General features: G+C 35.8%; 1 protein-coding gene across 1 annotated transcript in view; it reads left to right on the top strand.

The window, feature by feature from the left end:
- CPNE8 (copine 8) overlaps nt 1-19,249 on the top strand; it is a 195,608-nt gene that overhangs the window by 54,451 nt on the left and 121,908 nt on the right. Inside the window, exon 4 of the mRNA XM_039224596.1 lies at nt 7,894-7,997. Coding sequence (XP_039080527.1) covers nt 7,894-7,997 — 104 coding nt within the window. The remainder of the gene's footprint in view (nt 1-7,893; nt 7,998-19,249) is intronic.

The following is a 19,249-nucleotide window of genomic DNA, read 5'->3' as shown; positions in this document are numbered from 1 at the left end:
ATATTTGTCCTTCTCTGCCTGACTTATTTCGCTCAGCATAACACCCTCAAGGTCCATCCATGTTGCTACACATGGCCAGATTTCACATAGACCAATGGAACAGAATTGAGAACTCAGAAGTGGACCCAAAAGTATACAGCCAACTGATCTTTGACAAAGCAGGAAAGAATATCCAATGGAAAAAAGACAGCCTTTTTAACAGATGGTGTTGGGAGAACTGGACAGCAACATGCAGAAGAATGAAACCAGACAGCCCTTCTAACCTCACTGGGGTCCTACTTCTGTTCAGTCTTCAAAAGTATGGCTCACTGTTGCTCAGACTTTCAGCCTTTGCTTCTCTCTCCATTTTTATGTGGACATGCTCTTTTCTTTGTCATCGATTGAGATCATGTTAATTCACTTCCCTTTTCTCTAGCATTGGGCCTTTCCGCATTTGGATGCCCTCAGGCTCTGCAATAGCATCCAACAATACATTTGTGTATTTGGCTACTGTTTCTGGGTCTCCACTGGAATGCTACTCTGTGTTAAGTGACTCCATTAGAGCTGGAGCCTACAGTCCTCATACCTGATAATTGCTGAATATCCTTTAAGAACAATTGGAGATATACTTGAGGCTTTGGATGATTCTGTATTTCTCCAGCGTTGGTTTACTTTTGCTGCTGTGGAGATACCTAGAGTAGGGAAAATGTATCTTAATTCAGTTAAAGATTTTGACTCACTCTGAGCTGAGCTGCATTCTTCTTCAAGGTTTCTTTTCTGATTTATCCTTATTCCTTCGTACAGCCTGTTAGGATCCCAACTGAAAGCCTCTGTTACCTTATTTAAAAAACACTTAAACATATTAACAAGAGGAAAGAAACATAGAGTAAGCATGCATATAACCCCTTTGGAGATTTTTAAAAACTCCATTACCTCCTCTAGCTTGATGAGATTGCTGACATCAGTTTGGTTGGTCTCTTTTCCAAACACAAGGCCCCTCTTTTGGCATCTCTTTTCTCTGGGTTTTTGGTTCCACGTGTATAATTTTTGTCAACTCTCTGTTGCCTCCAAAAAATTATTATAATATTTTGTCTGACTTCTCCAGTTGTTCTCAGGAGAGAAGTTTGTCTGAAGCAACCTAATTTGCCATTGGCAGAAGTAGAAGTTTGTTCTGATCACTTTTGAATGAAAATAATTCCCAGACTTAGCTTGGCAATGTTTCTGTTTTCTTGCTAATTTCTCAAAAAAAAGTGAATAAAACTCACAAAAAGAAACACATTGAGAATTTAAGAATCTCAGCACTGAAACCATGCTTGAAAGCCTATATTATATAGTAATTTTAGGAAGAGGAAAAAAAGTGTTGCAAAATCTTATGACAGGCAGTAATAAAAAGTAGTAATTCTTAAAAAAAAATAGGAATTATTCCTTTGGAGGATTTTTAAGAGAATGATCAAAAGTTAGTTTTCAGTGTATGAAATTAATAATTGCCTACTTTCCAATGAATGTGAATCAACAACATTTATTGTGCATCTGTGTGTAGAACTGCTTTTACTATTCAAAAATTTCAGCTTTAGTATGAATACATTTTCATGTTTATTTGCAATTGAATTTAGACAATAACCTAAATCAGACAATCTAATTTACAATAATTGGATAGATTAAAATAACAATCTACTCAATTAATTAAAAACCCATTTTTACACATAAATGAAAATCTAACTGATATATGATAAAAATTAACCCATACTCCCCAATAAGGACCTCTCAGATAAATTGAGTCAATTTTTTTTCTCTTCACATGCTAAAACATGTCACTAATAACAGAATTAATGGCAAGCAATGACATGGTTAACAGTTTCTTAAAATACTGTTATATTTTAGAGAATAATTTCATCTTAAAATGTTTTAACTAAGGCTTTAAATTGATGGAGTTTATGTCCTTTCTATATTTTATGTGTAACCATTATAGAGATGTGACCAGGGTGTCTTTTGTTGTTGTTGTTGGCTAATGATTTATGTTCATTCCTAAAAATAGAAGATTCTAAAAAGTGAATAAAAGCCACTTTTATGTAATATCCTTTTTTAACCAAGAATATTAGAAGGAAGTGACTTTTTTTCCTTGTGTGTGTTTATTTACATTCATATCAACATCTATAGCTACATCTCAATGATCTATAATAATGTAAGACCTACATAAAGCCTTTAGATTTCCTATCTGTCTTTTAATAATTAAGTGAATTTCAGATCTTTGATCTGTAAAAAAAAAAAAAAAAAAGAAAAGGAAAGAAAAGAAAAGAAAAGCTTTGGATAATGAGATACACAAGAAGACTATATCTCTTTCCATCAGAGGAAGAGGTCTATGAATTCTCAGGTAACCCAAGTGTTTAATGTTCAAGAGGAAATGGATACAAATGGTATTGTGTGTGTGTGTGTGTGTGTGTGTGTGTGTTTGTGTGTGCACACATGTTTGCGCTTTGTATCTTTTAGGCAGGGTGGATATGTATAGTCCTAAACTGAGCTTTTTAAATCAAATTTATCTTAATAGACTCTTTGCAATACTTAGTTTCTCTAGTCTTCTTGTCTGCTTTCTGGAGACTATGCTCTGTATATCGCCACCACTGAGATTTAATTCTAATCAAATAGCAAAATTACAGATGTGCACTTTTTTTTTCCCCTTCATCACTTTTACTTTATTTAACAAATGAACAAGAAGTGGGTGGCTGTTCTGGGCCTTCACAATATATTAAACCTTTCTGAACATTTTTCTCAAAACCGTTCATCTGCTTGGTACCATAAATAGATGAATGTTCTTCTCATACTCCTCCCTTGAAGCAGTTTAACAATTAGCTGATTTAGAAATCACGAGTATTTCCATTCTATCATTTCTGCAGGATTTGTTCCTAAATTGGAAAAGTAGGTATTTATCCGATTAGCTGAAGCATAAAACAAAGGAAAACTTTCAAAGACTTGATTGTGAATTTTTTTTTTTGCTTAAAGTTTTACAAGAAACAATGTTTTATCATCCAATAAAATTAAAGTTTACATACATTTTTCAAATGACTAAAATCTTTCACACTTGCCGAGGAATATAAGTTTTTCTCACATTTTCCTAATTATGAGATGATGAAATTAATATTGTATACTTATGTAAAAGTGCTTGACTGTCATGTATTTGGGAATGTCCATTGTGCCAGAGTATTGTAATCAGGTTTGCAGGTACTTCCGGCAATCTAGGGTAGTTGATATGCAGAAAAAGGCTTTTTATTTATTTTTTTATATTAAAGTTTTTTAATGTTCATTTATCTGAGAGAGAGAGAGAGAGAGAGAGCAAGTGGGGGAGGGGCAGAGAGAGACAGAGACACAAAATCCAAAGCGGGCTCCAGACTCTGAGCTGTCAGCACAGAGCCCAACGCAGGGCTTCAACTCACGAACTGTGAGATCATGACCTGAGCTGAAGTTGGACACTTAACTGACTGAACCACCCAGGCACCGCAGAAAAAGACTTTTTAGAATACAACTTGCAATTCTTTCAAATGTAGCTATTTCTTGGTGTGTGCCATTAATAATTCTTTTCTCCAAATTTTATTTTTTATTATTTATTTAGTTTTTTAAAGTTTATATATTTATTTATTTATTATTTTTTTTTACAAATAGTTTATTGTCAAATTAGTTTCCACATAACACCCAGTGCTCATCCCCACAAGTGCCCTCCTCCATGCCCCTCCCCCCTCCCCCCACATCCATCAGTCCTCAGTTTTTGTCAGCATTCAAGAGTCTCTTATGGTTTGCCTCTCTCCCTTTCCCCCACCATTTTCCCCCTTCTTCTCCCCCTTGTTCCTCAGTTAAGTTCCTCCTAATCCTCCTATACGTGCAAACATATGATATTTGTCCTTCTCTGCCTGACTTATTTCGCTCAGCATAACACCCTCAAGGTCCATCCATGTTGCTACACATGGCCAGATTTCATTGTTTCTCATTGCCATGTAGTATTCCATGGTTAAAGTTTATATATTTATTTTGAGAGTAAGTGTGTGCACAATCAGGAAAGGGACAGAGAAAGAGAGGGAGAGAGAATCCCAAGCAGGTTCCATACTGTCAGTGGCGGGCCTGTCACAGGGCTCAAACTCATGAGCCTTGAGATCATGACCTGAGCCAAAATCAAGAGTCTGATGCTTAATCGACTGAGCCATGCAGACACCCCTTTCCTCAAAATTTTAATCCTTTCTGATCTGCATAGAATTATATGTGACTATACATTTTCCAAGGAATTAGAAATTTTTTATTTAGTAGTATAAGGCATTAGCTGAGACAAATTAGGTTTCAAGTCAAAAAGATTAATCACTTGGTTGATAGCTAATATATTCCAGCCTCTCGGAAAGAACTAACATATTTCCCATGAGCTAAACCAGTCATAATGTATCTGATTTCTTATTATTGCCAGTTTTCACTTTTCATAGTAGAATGAATTAAAAAACAAAAACATCACTTAAAAGTTTTATGCTTCTGATTTTAAAAGTAACACATACTCCTTATGAGACATTAGGAAAACCCGGAAATGCATAATAATAAAAAAAATCGGAAGATAATTTCTACATTCTCTTATACCTTCCTCTATTTTTATTTCTGTCAACATAAACATATATTTTAATCAAAATTGGTATTATACTATAAATTAGCCTTGATTCTTTCTCTGAACAATATATTATTAATCTCTTTAGTTAATCATGTGTTCAGTTTTGTGCAAGTGTAAATAAAACAGGGATGCATGTCTTGTGCCTTCATGAAGCATACTGTCTAAGTGAGGGGACCCTGAAACAAATAAAAGTATAATTGCAAAATAGAAGTTTTATGAAAGAATAAGCAGGTGCTATGAAGGAGAATAATTTTAGTGGTAGGGGACCAACATTAGCATATTTAGAGCCAGAATGCTGACATTTAAATAGAGGCTTAAAGGATGAAAAAAGTCAATCATGCAAGAGTGGGGTTAAGAGAATACTCGGAAGAAGAAATAACAGGTGTAAAGGCTATAGCAGGGAAAGGAGTTGGCGAGTAGAGGGATCTAAAAGAAGGCCAACAGGCTTGGATGAAGAGGGGAGGAGATACTGGCTCATGATGAAGTTCAAGAGGCAGACAGGGGTCAGTCCTACAGACAAAAGAGAAGAGGTTTAATTAGAAGCATTATGGGAAGCCATGGAAGACTTTCTGGGTGGTGAAATTGCATGACTGTGCTTACATTTTTTCAAAAGATTATTTTGGATGTCATCTCAAGGAAGAATTGGAAGGAGAGCAAGAGTTCACGAAGATGTGAGTTAGGAGGCCATGGAGGTGGTCCATGAGAAAGATGAAAAGCTGGAATTAAGCTGTTGACAGGAGATATGGAGAGAAGTAGACAGCTGTGAGGTGTCTTTTGGGGTTGATATTGACAGCTTATGAGTTGGTGAAGAGTAGGAGTCAGTGGGTTAAAGAGATGGAGTTAAGAAGAATGGCTCCCATTTATGGCCTGAGGAACCAAGTGGATGATGATATCATTTATTGACAAGGGGTAGATTTGGTAAGGACCAAGATTGAGGTGTTGGTTGTGATAGAAAATAAGTATTTAAAGTCAGGTGATAATTCTGAGGGGCCTTTTAGACAAGCACATGATTAAGCCAAGAAGGCAGCTGTGTGCATGAGTGTACTCAGAAGTGAGTCTGGGCTGATGCTTACATTTGAAAGTTATCATCATGGGATTTAAAGACAAAGGAGCAGATAAAATAATCTAAGAGAAGAGTGAAGAAAGACAAATATAGAGGGCCTAGAAGTGTGCTCTGACAATGAGAGATTGCATGCCTGAGAATCTAGGAAGGGCAGAGAAATGGGAGTGTGGTGTCAAAAGCTAGAAAAGACTGCTTCAGAAAGGGAAGTGTGGACAGCCATGTCCCATGGTGCTAGCAATCTAGTGCAAGAAGGGTCAGAGTGACCGCTAGGTTTTGCAACGTGAAGGTTACTGGTGAGGTCGTCAGAAGCAATTTCAGTGCTTTGTATCAGAAGATATATTGTAATAAATGTCCATAATATATAGATGATTCGCTAAAATTTTAATGGCTGCATATAAATATTCACTTGAGATAGCAGAATGTATGCAGCTACCCATAATGCTGACAAGCCACTAGTCCCTAGGAAACAGGCTTGTGGGATGTTTTAATGGCTCAGGCCCTGAGAAATCGTTGGCTTGCGGCTCAGTGGGCTCACACTTGGTGATTTCACTCTGTTTTCTTCCCTCTGAGTGTGAGTTTGAGTTAAAATCCACGAGAGGGTTTGGGTGCTAAGGAATGGATACTGAGTGAGTTTCTATTAGAGTGTGGTGCATCTGCTGGTTTGGTGCTCTCTTTGGGGAGCTTCAGGCAGTAGAAAGGCTGGGAGGGCCCAGAGTGTGTCTGGTTCAGACTTAACACTTCTTGACATCTGTACTCCCCTCATGGGGTGCAAGGGCACTGCCGGCTCATGGTTATTTGGTACATGTTCTTATTCCCACTTTCTAAAAATTAGAAAATGCTGGAGAGGCTCATTGTTGGATCTTCTCGGGGCATCACAGGTTTTATTCTGAAATAGAAGAGAGTCTTAGAAAGAATGTGGGTATTGTAGCCAAAGTAAATATAGATTTTGTAGCCGAGAGTTGGGACCCTTTGCCTCAATGTTATAAAATGGGCTAATAATACCTACCTTTCATGGTTAAAGTGATGTATAAAAAGTACATGGAACAAAGTAAATAATAAATGGTGGGTGTTATTATTCTTGTTCAAAGTAAATGTTCAATATTTTGGATATATTGAATTAGTTATCTGAGTTGTGGTTTATCTGTATGATATTGGTCCACAGTATAAAACATTTTCGGATACATAAGCCTCTGCAAATTAGTTCTTTTTGGGATAATTAGTTAGCAATAGCCATAGTAAATCCTTTGTCATCAATATTTTGTACCATAGTTTTATTATCAAAATTTATGTAAACATGACTTTCACTTTTTACTGGATTAGCACAGTTCTCTTATTCCTATTAAAGGATAGTATTTCCATGAACTTTAATAAAAATTGGTTCTCTGATAAGATGGCATGCATAATGCTGTTCACAAAGGTTAAAATTCCCTTATTAGAATTCCACGGGAGCAAGACGGAAAGAATGTAAGCCAAATACAAAAAAAGACATGTAAAATTTGTGTTTCTGCTCTGTCTTTGGAAGCAGAGTCTGGTGGCCTTCCTTCACGGTGAGAGCAAGGACTAGAAAGTGTCTTTTCTTGTTTTCCACTTACGCTAAGATGGAGAGACTTATTTTGTTTAAGCAAAAATGTAATTCACTAGCTTAAAATATGTAAGTATCATAGGTCCCCATCTGGCTGTCTAGATACCATAAGAATTAAAGCAAAGCAAAGCAAAAAAAATGATTTAAATGTATATTAGATTCTAAGAAAGGTCTCCCCAAAACATGGCCAATGAACTGTTTTGTGTGCAAGACTTCTTTATTATGAAAACTCATACCCCTCTAATTGTAAGAATATATGTTGCTTGGCCTAGTTTTATACTAGCTTAGGAAACTAATCTGTGTACATTAAAATTTAAGGGGGAAATAACTTCTTTTGACTAGAATGAGATTTGGTTTTCGAGGGGAGATGGTGTTACAGCTTGTTATATGAATTTTCAGAAGCTGCTTTTCTAATAATGTGAATGAACTCAGTGCTCATTTTCTGATTTCCTTGAGTGACTAAGAGGGAATGATTTTGTCTCTAAAAACTTTTCTGGAGGGCTTTATTTTATCAAGTTACTGGGATATTTTTTTACTTATGTTTTCAAGGAACTGTATTAATGTAAAGTAGTATACTTTAGTAATCATGCAAGACTTGATTTTAACCTCTCTCTCTCTCTCTCTTTTTCTCTATAGTTTGGAAGGACTGAAGTAATTGATAATACTTTAAATCCTGATTTTGTAAGAAAATTTATCCTGGACTACTTTTTTGAGGAAAGGGAGAACCTTCGCTTTGACTTGTAAGTTCTGGAATAACTTGCATTAAAAAAAAATTAATTGTCAAAGGCAAGTTGTGTAACATAATGCTGGGTCTGGTTGTGCTGAATACTAGATTATACTGGCAGGACACCAGATTAATTCTATTTAGACTGTGTCCTAAACACTGTCCCTAGCATTGCCTTACATTTTATAGGCTTTTGGCTCTATATTTATCGAAAAAAATTAGTGAACAATTTAACCAGCAGAAATGCTGCCTGGTATATATGGACATTCTTTCAAACCATTTTAAACCTTAGTGATTTCTTTACAAGCTCCTCATATATTCCAAGGTGATCTCATTTACTCCCATATGCAATATAATAATGTGCAATATAGTAATGTTCTCCAGATCTTTATTTCTCTCAGCTTTCTTTGTGTAGTATATGGATATCTCTGCCTAACTGTGGCTTCCTTTTCTCCCTTCGTGGCCTCATATTTCCAAGACACAGGATTATAGAGCCAGACTGCTTGATATTTTTAATATTCTTGTTATTTCGATACTAAATTAAGCACACCAAAATATTATTGTCAGATTCAACTTCTTGTCTGCATTGAATTTGGAGTCAGTTTGTAAGCTATTATTCGTTATCAAGTTTTTGTTTCACAGAGGTAAATTGTGGTGATTGTTGAAACATCTGGATAGTGTTAAAAGAAAACCTATTGAGAGGGAAAAGTATAACATATTAGAGCATGTACTTAATAAATTAAAATTTATTTTAATTTATAAAAGTTTATGAACACTACAAGTGTTTAAAAATATAAATGTCTTACTTTAAATAGCTGGGAACAATAAAATGTACCAGGCTGTCACAATTTATAAATTTTTTTGATGGAAGCTATCATATCTTATTGGAAAAAGTCATAAATTGCTTCCTAGTGTAAAAAGAAAGTTATCTACAATTAACAATCTTTTTTGTTTTTCCCCAAAATGTGTGCAGTAAAATAATCCACCATGCTCTGTTTAAAAAGGGAGATTTTTATGCCAGCCCTTTCCTTCAAGAGTTATAGGAGTTCTAAGTATTCCTTATATTTATCAAACAAAATTTATTATGCCCCATTTGGTTTTATTTTATTGAAACCCCTTCTCAAATAATAAAAATGATACTTAGGAGAACAATTGGAATGTACAGTTTACTGACCATGTTTATCATGGAGATTACTCACAGTGATGTTATTTAAAAACGACATATAGGGGCGCCTGGGTGGCTTAGTCGGTTAAGCGTCCAACTTTCACTTAGGTCATGATCTCGCAGTTCGTGGGTTCGAGCCCTGCGTCGGGCTCTGTGCTGACTGCCAGCTCAGAGCCTGGAGCCTGTTTCAGTCTGTGACTCCCTCTCTCTCTGACCCTCCCCTGCTCACGCTGTCTCTCTCTCTCTCTCTCTTAGAAATAAATAAAAATATTAAAAACAAAAACAAAAACAAAAAAATGACATATTGTTTTTAAGAACTCTCTTTCATAAAACAGTGTGGTACTCCCCTAATTTTTTTGCTCCTGGTTTTAGACTTAACTTTATCCTAAAACTAGCCATTATTTCATGATTCTTGTTCTCTTTATTTCCCTTTCTCTCTCTCTTTCTTATTCATTTATACTGTTTTCTCTATATATTTAAAAATATTAAATATTTATTATTTACTTTAAATAAGTAGGCATTTAAAAGTGAAAGTTTCAGACACCTGGGTGGCTCAGTTGGTTAAGCCTCGAACTTTGGCTCAGGTCATGATCTCATGGTTTCTGAATTCGAGTTCCATGTCAGGCTCTGTGCTGACAGCTCAGACCCTGGAGCCTGCTTCCGATTCTGTGTCTCCCTTTCTCTCTCTCTGCTCCTCCCCTGCTCGCACTCTGTGTGTCTCTCTCTTTCTCAAAATAAATAAACACAAAACTTTCTAAGTGAAAGTTTCTTGTTATTCCAATACCAAAAAACAAAACACAGTTCACAAATAACCAAAAATGTACATGACTCAATGTATATTCTTCCAGGGTTTTTTTTTTTTTTAAAGATAAACAAGCATATGAGAATCTCTGTATTTTGAAAATCATAAATATTTTCCTATTACTTGCATTTTCAGATACCTTTATATATATATATATATATATTTCATTCATTTTATGCTGCATAATTTTCATTGAAAAAAAAAAACACTATTTGGCCAAACACGTTTTTTTAATTTCTGAGAGACAGACAGACAGACAGACAGACAGACAGACAGACAGCGTGAGCAGGGGAGGGTCAGAGAGAGAGGGAGACACAGAATCCGAAGCAGGTTCCAGGCTCTGAGCTAGCTGTCAGCACCCAGGGGCTTGAACCCACCAACCATGAGATCATGACCTGAGCCAAAGTCGGATGTCCGGCTGAGCCACCCAGGCGCGCCTAGCCAAACATTTACTGATGGACATTTTGTCTGGTTCTATGTTTACTATTACATATAATCCTGCAGTGAGTATCATCTTATGTAAATTTCTTATATTTTTTTTTTCATTTTCAGAAATGAAAAGATATAGACAGGAGTACTCACTCTTCATGCTAATCTTTGAGGCCAACTTAGAAATCTTTTTTATGTTAATTTTTTAATGTTTACTTTTGAGAGACAAAGAGACAGAGTGTGAGTAGAAGAAGGTCAGAGACAGGGAGACAAAGAATTCAAAACAGGCTCCAGTTTCTGAGCTGTCAGAACAGAGCGTGAAGCGGGGCTTGAACTCAGGATCTGTGAGATCATGACCTTAGCTGAAGTCGGAAACTTAACAAACTGAGCCACCCAAGTGCCCCCAAATTAGATATCTTAAACATGTTTTTTTTTAAGTTTTTATTTTAATTTGTGTTAGTTAACATACAGCGTTATATTAGTTTCAGGTGTTAGGTGAACGTGATAACCACTATGCTATGGAAACTCACTTATATTAGTTTCAGGTGTGCACTATAGTAATTCAACACTTTCATACATCACTCTGTGCTCACCCAACAGGTGCATTCCTTAATTCCTATCACCTACTTCAACCAACCCATCACCCACCTCCCGTCTGGTGACCATCATTTTATTCTCTATAATTAAGAGTCTGTTTCTTAATTTCTCGGTCTGTCTCATTGTTTTCCTTTTGTTTTATTCCTTAAACTCTACATATGAGTTAATTCACATGGTAGTTATCTTTTTCTGACTGGTTATTTCACCTAGCATTGTACTTTCTAACTCCGGCGATGTCATTGCAAATGGCAAGATTTCATTCTTTTTGATGGCTGAGTAGTATTCCATTGTATACATATACCACATCTTCTTTAACCATGCATCAGTTGATGGACACAAGGGCTACTTCCATATTTTGAGTATTGTAAATAATGCTGCTATAAACATAGGGTGCACATGTCCCTCTAAGTTAGTATTCTTGTATTTGGGTAAATACCCAGTGTTGCAATTGCTGGATCATAAAGTAGTTCTATTTTTAACTTTTCTATACTGTTTTCCATAGTGGGTACACCAGTTTGCATTCCCACCAACAGTGTAAGAGGGTTCCTTATTCTCTGTATCCTCATCAACTCCTTTTGTTTCTTGTGTTTTTTATGATTTTAGCCTCTCTGACTGGACGAGGTGGTATCTCATTGTAGTTTTGATTGTATTTCCCTGATGATGAGTGACATTGAGCATCTTTTCATGTGTCTCTTGGCCATCTGTATGTCATCTTTGGAGAAATAACTGTTCATGTCATTCTGCCCATTTTTAAATTGAATTATTTGTTTTTTGCGTGTTGAATTGGTAAGTTCTTTATATATTTTGGATACTAACCCTTTATTGAATATGTAATTTGCAAATATCTTCTCTCATTCTTTAGGTTGCCTTTTAATTTTATTATTTCCTTTGTTGTGCAGAAGCTTTTTATTTTGGTGTAGTCCCCATAGTTAATTTTTGGTTTTGTTTCCCTTGCCTTAGGAGACATATCTAAAAAGAAGTTGCTACGGCTGATGTCAAAGAAGTTACTGCCTATGTTTTCTTCTAGGATTTTTATGGTTTCAGATTTCACAGTTTGGTCTTTCATTCATTTTGCATTTATTTTTGTGTATGGTGTAAGAAAGTGACCCAGTGTCATAAGTTTACATGTTGCTGTTTTCCCAACACTGTTTGTCTTTTTCCCATTCAATATTTTTCCAGAATTGTCAAAGATTAATTGATCATCTAATGCTGGGTTTATTTCTGGGTTTTCTATTCTGTTCTATTGATCTATGTGTCTATTTTGTGCCAACAATAAACTATTTTTGATCACTACTGCTTTCCTAATATAACTTGAAGTCCAGAATTGCTCTCCTTTTCCTTTTCAAGATTGCTTTGACTATTCGGGGTGTTTCATGGTTCCATACAAATTTTCGGATTCTTTGTTTTAATTCTGTGAAAAATTCTGTTGGTATTTTGATGGGGATTGCACTAAATCTGTAGATTGCTTTGGGTAGCAAAAAAATTAACTCTTTTAATCCATGAGTATGAAATATCTTTCCATTTCTTTGTTTCGTCTTGAATTTCTTACATCAGTGTTTTATAGTTTTCAGAGTAAAGGTCTTTCACCTCTTTCATTAGGTTTATTCCTAGGTATCTTATTATTTTTGGTGCAATTGTGAATGGGAATGTTTTCTTAATTTCTTTTTTGGCCACCTCACTTAGTCTATAGAAATGCAACAGATTTCTGTACATTGATTTTGTGTCCTGCGACTTTACTGAATTCGTTCATCAGTTCTAGCACTTTTTTGGTGAAGTCTTTCAGGTTTTCTATATACAGTATCATTACATCTGCAGATAGTGAAAGTTTCACTTCTTCCTTACCAATTAGGGTGCCTTTTATTTCTTTTTGTTCCCTGTTTTTATGGCTAGGACTTCCAGTACTGTATTGAATAATAGTGGTGAGAGTGGGCATCCCTGTCTTGTTCCTGACCGTAGGGGAAAAACTGAGAGATTTTCCCCATTAAGGATGATCTTAGCTGTGGGGTTTTCATATATGGCCTTTATTGTGTTGAGGTAGGTTCCCTTTAAACTTATGTTGTTGAATTTTTTTTTTATCAATGGATGTTGTACTTTGTCAAATGCTTTTTCTGCATCTATTGAAATGACCATATGGTCTTACTCTTTCCCTTATTGATGCAATTTATCACATTGATTGGTTTATGAATATTGAGCCACCCTTGCAACCCAGGAATAAATCCCACTTGATCATGGTGAATGATTTTTTAATGAATTGTTGGATTCTGTTTGTTAGTATTTTCTTGAGAATGTTTACATCTATGTTAATCAGGGATTTTGGCCTGTAGTTCTCTTTATTGGTGGTGTGATTATCTGGTGGTGGTTTTGATATCAGGGTAATGCTTGCCTCATAGAACAAATTTGGAAGTTTTCTTTACTATTTTTTGGAATACTTTAAGAAGGGTAGGTATTAATTCTTTAAAGTTTGGTAGATTCCGCCTTTGAAGCCGAGATCCTATATACTTTGTTCTCGGAATGCCTTGTCTATGTTTTAGCTCTGATTTTCAGAACCCCTTTTTGTTTTATTTTGGTTGCTATCTGCCAACAGGCCCCTGTCACCACCAGAAGCAACTGCTGCCAGGTGACTGTATCACCACTGTATTCACTTGGCCCTGGCTTCTTAACCCCGCATCCTACTCAGACTTTATCACTTATATCATAACTGTGGCTATTATAGACTTTCACAAGTGGAATGGAAAGAAAGGAAATAGTGCTTTCAAAAGGTTGATAGCAATCAAATGTTTGTTAGAAAACCAATGAGCCAAAAATTGAGAGCTGGGCTAGTCATTCTGCAGAGGAAAAGAAGGTAAAGAATGATTTGCTAGTATGGAGGTAGTGATTACATTCTCATCTCTACTGAAGATGAGGCTATGAAAGCTAATGGGTTTTAAAAAGTGTTGAGCGCAAGAAATGTAATTCCACTGAACTCAGTGCTGGTTAGTCTCACCAGATACTTATTTCATGTTTGTAAGCTTTCTTGGTATTCTGAACATAGACAATGGAAGGCTTAAAGGTAGGAAGAAGTTAGGGCATTGCTAGAACTTATCACATCTCTTTAGTATTTGATGATAAATCAATAATATTGTTTAACTTCTCTGTATTTCAGAGACTTCATAAAAGAAAAAAACTTCAGTACACTTAAAGGTGAAAATATAGAAGGAAAAACTGATAGGAAGGTTTAATATGTTTGTTGCTAATATCTTCCAGCTATTTATAAACTAAATGAAATAATTATAGAAGCTCATAGAGTTTGAGAGTTATAAGTTTTATAGACCCAGACACAAAGAGGTTATTTTTGTTAGCACTACCACCATCATTCACAGTTTGTAATAGAATCATACACACATATAACTAACCCACCCAACACATTTCTGAGGTAGAATTAACCCATTTTTGTAAATGAGAAAACTAAGGCCCAAAAAGTTTAATGTGTTCAAAGGATCTGTGCTCTCCAATACTGAGTCAGATTTTGCCTAAAATAGCTTATAATTAAATGGTGCAAAAAACAAATTTCTAAAATGTTATGAATATCAAAAATAATGTCTAAACTGGGATTTTTTATTTTTGCCTTAGTTATCTAAGGCAAAGACTATCTAATACTGATGAGCATCTATGTCTTAGTATTCTGCCACACATTGAATACAATAATATGATAGAGTATATTTAATCTATCTAAGTAAAGATAAGTAAGTAAGACTGTTTAGGAAATTGTTTTGTTTGATTGGAATGGGAACGTATTTTATCTCAGTGTGACAAGAAGAAATAATGTGACAGAAATTAGTGTAGGTAAATTGATGTTTTAACTTCTTCAGCTTTCTCTTCTGAAAAGTATAGTAATTTTTACAGAAATTGTGTAATGTTTACATGTGAAAGCATATTGCAAGACTGAATTAGATATCCCTTTACCTTTTGAATGCATTTGGGTAATTTCAGCAACTTTATTCAAATAACTTTATTTCAATTGTATATTATCTCTGAATAATTCAAACAATTAGGGCCAGAGAAATGGATGCTTGGAGAAGATTACCAAGAAAAGCAACAAGTATATTTTCTTTGTTCATGTAGTGTTTTTGATATCACTTTAATTAACCCTTTTTGATTTATCATGTATTAGAATATCTCACGTAACACCTTTCACCTGTGAGAGCAGGTTTTCTTTTTCTTTAACTTTGTGATGTTTTCAGCATATCTACCCAAGTAAGTGTGGAAAACACTGTATTTGTTCCCTAGTTATGTGTATCTATTTATTCATTAGCATACCTAATTATAATTGATTTTTAAATTTTGTCTTAGCAATGTCTTATTCCCAGGAAAAAATATTCATTGTAGCATATTTGGAAAATTAAAATAGGATAAAGTAGGAAACAAATCACCTGTATCCCTAATCGGCATCTCTCAGAGAACCACAGCAATTCTCCAATGCTTTTATGGTAACATGTTCCCTTGAGGGAACAGCAATTTTGAAGAATACAGTAGTCCGAATTGGCCAACAGACAGATATAAACGGTTTTCAAATTTGTTTCTTTAATTAATCAGTCCATTGATTTTATAAAATTCTGAAAAATACAATTAAAAGTAGGCTGTAAAAGTGTGTGATGTAAAGAACTGCATATTATGGTAGGTTTGAGAAATGGTTTTAAGAACCTTTTTTGTTTAACTTTCAATGCTGATAGAAAATTGTAATGACAGAGATAGAGAGGGAGAGAGAGAATGAATATGTACTCCTGTCACAACGGACCCAAATTTCTGTAAATTCTGATTAATCCATAGTTATTATTATTACCACAATATGCCTGAGATATATATTTAAGATTAATTTACCAACCACACTTTTTTTATATTTATGTCAATGGTTATTTATTTTTGAGAGACAGAGTGTGAGCAGGGGAGGGTCAGAGAGAGAGGGAGACACAGAATCTGAAGCAGGCTCTAAGCTCTGAGCTGTCAGCACAGACCCCAGTGTGAGGCTTGAACCCACGAAGTGTGAGATCATGACCTGAGCCAAAGCCAGATGCTCAACTGACTGAGCCACTTAGATGTGCCCCGACCACAAATTTTAAAAATCTCCTGACTTTTTGATTTGATGTGTACTTCTTCATTCAAGATGCATGTTTTTTAAAAAAGAAAAGAAAAAAAAAAACCAACCAAACCCCAAAACGAAAACAAACAAGAGCCATGGTCTTTGTCATCATGCTACGCATATATTACAAAGTCATAAACTGTGGCATTTATTTATTTTGTTATAGTTATCACACTGACGATAGTATAGGTACCTCATAAATCACTTTTTTGCCACAGTTAAAAACTATTATTGGCAGAACAGCTGCACAGAAATAACTCTGAGCAAGAGGTGTGAATAGTCACATCACTGTATAACATGTACAGGAGAATAGAGGAAGTTAGATAGGATCTATTTCACTCTTGTTTTTCCACTTAGACCCAAACATCAACATCATCAATGGCAATGGTTGTGTATTGTATAATATTATTACATTTTATTTTTGAAGGATTTCAATCCTTTGGGGCAAGTAATTTTTTTATTTCTTCCTAACACCATTAATTCCAGTCTTTCCATTGGTTGAGGACGCCCTTAACAATGTCAAGGTCTAATTTCATGACCTTTCAGTCACTTTTGTTTATTAGAACCATCTTGTTTTTGTTTTTGTTTTGGGGGGGTTGTGTTTTATTTTATTTTATTTGGGGGGGAGGAGCCAAGAGAGAGGAGAGAGAATCCTAAGCCCGTTCCACGCTCAGCACAGAGCCTGAAGCAGGGCTCAGTCTCATGACCTTGAGATCATGATCCGAACCAAAATCAAGAGTTGGACACTTAACTGACTGAGTCACCCAGGTGCCCTTAGAACCATCTTATTTTGTTAATCATTACGTGCTCTTCACTTTAAAACTTTAATCTCAACTTCAGAACTCCCCACTTCCTCTCTCTCAGTTGGAGCTATTTTCAGCTACTTGGGAGAGAGCAGCTGGTGGAAGAGGGAAAGGGTAGATGAGCTGGGAGGCAGAGGTGTGGGTCTCTTATCTTCTGAAGAATGTAGACCTTAAGGGGGCACATATCACACACTACTTGCTCCTCAGCTCTCGGAAGGTACTCCCTAGGACTGTCACCTGACATAGTTTTTATTGGCAGCCACAGGCTGGATCCGTAGGCAGTTTCTGTAGCTCTGCAGCATCTGACTAGGGGCCCAGATGATATCTTCTCCTTCTTCAGGCACCTCAGATTTAAGAGTCCCCTTCGCTTGACTTGGGGAGTGGGAGGAACTTCCCACCTGTCACTTTATGAGTAAGTTGTGAAGAAGGGTCTGATCGCACCTCTGAGCTAAGCATAAGAGGATATCAGCATCTTTTGTTTTCAGTTTTGGACCTTAGCTGGGATTCCAGAAGTACAGGAAAAACTCTGGTCAACATGTTACCTCTAATTGAAAGGTAATCTTTAGGATCAACCCAAATCAGTTGCTGCCAATTTAGTAGCAGCTTCAAGTTTACAGAGTTAGCGTTAGTAAATTTAGGCAGTAGGATGTGCCCTCTTAGGTGTAAACTATTTAGCTTCCTGTTTTCCAGTATGATCTCTCTTCCTTAATAAGAGTATGGCATTCACACACACACACACACACACACACACACACACACAGATACACACACACAGACACACACACACAGACACACACACACACACACACTTTAACCATTTAGTATATAGTATTTATGTCTGAGGGTAAGGACCAGAGTAGTCTTGATACTTTCAGAAAAATTAGAAGGAGAAATTCATTAAAGGAAAACTCATGATAATTCCAAATGCATTATAATTCAACATATTATCTAAGGCCTTCAGAAATGCTGCAAATTACATATTTTCAAGATAGTAGCATTACAAAACCTTTGTTAAAGGCAATGAAAGAAGATTATATTTGAAGATAGTTAAACTTTGTGGTGAAAACATAAACTCCTTTTCTTTCTGCTTCTTTTAGCAGGACTGAAGATACCATGTTATTTCTCCCTGGTGCACAGTATACCCTTACACAAAACAGTTTCCAGGACTGATGCCTGGGAAGGAACAAACACAGTTATTTTTCACCTTTGATACTGCTACAGTTGCTAATTTCAATTGTCTTAAAAAATTGTCTTGAATAAGAAAAATTTCTTGAGTAAGAATTTTTTTTGTACTAACATCTGTAGGTTTTCAGTTGATGTTGGCAGTTTGCTGATTTAAAAATTCTAGCTTACAGTCGTTCAGAGTTGATGGGAATACCCTAATGTGAAGGAGAGTGATATGTAATTCTTCTGAGGCAGGTATTTGCTTCATACAAGTTGAAAGCCAGTCTGTGGTAAACATTCTTTGCTGGGGAGTCAATGAACCTCTGCCCAGCATTGGTACACTCAGTGAACTCTGTTTCTTTGCCTTTTATTGATGGAGATGCTTTTTTTTTTTTTTAAAGAAATGTTATGTGAGAGTGAAGGCTTTAATCAATCTTTAAAAAGGCAGTTAATTTTTGGTAGGAAGCTAAGGACAAGGAATGTGAAAAGAGTATGATTTGGGAGAAACACTGGAGTCAGTTGAATAGGAAACAAATATTTTCTTATTCAAGACTTCAGTTATTTGAGGTTGTTTTGACTGTTAGCAACATTTCCATTTCTACAATTTCTTTTTAGGGGTTAAGGGGGTGCCTGGGTGGCTCAGTCGGTTAAGTGTCTGACTTCAGCTCAGGTCATGATCTCACGGTTCATGGGTTCGAGCTCCGCGTCAGGCTCTGTGCTGACTGCCAGCTCAGAGCCTGGAGCCTGTTTCAGATTCTGTGTCTCCCTCTCTCTCTGACCTTCCCCTGCTCATGCTGTCTCTCTCTCTCTCTCTCTCTTTCTCTCTCCCTCAGAAATTAAAAAAAATGAGGGGTTAAGGTAATAGTGAGTGATGTTTTCCCAGGATCTTTCTAAGAAGTTATTTATTTCCAGTACCAACTGGTCAAAAATATGACCTAAAGTAGTACTATGCGAATGTATTTCTCTTTCTGTAAAATATGCAGTTTCCCTAAATCCAGTGATTGGGGAAAAGTAATGTCTTCTCACTTTAGCCAAATTTCAAAGTTACCAGTAGCATTTAAAATATTAAATAAAAATTAAAAAGTACACAAATGACAGCTTGTTCCCAGCACCTGCTTATTTATTTATGTATTTTAAAAGATTTTATATTTTTAAGTAATCTCTACACCCAACGTGGGGCTTGAACCCATAA

This window comes from Hyaena hyaena, unplaced genomic scaffold, assembly GCF_003009895.1.
Source record: "Hyaena hyaena isolate Hyena2069 unplaced genomic scaffold, ASM300989v1 scaffold_1680, whole genome shotgun sequence".
NCBI classification, from domain to species: Eukaryota; Metazoa; Chordata; class Mammalia; order Carnivora; family Hyaenidae; genus Hyaena; species Hyaena hyaena.
Note: the sequence above shows the minus strand (reverse complement) of the source record. Positions and strands in the feature narration are given on the sequence as shown.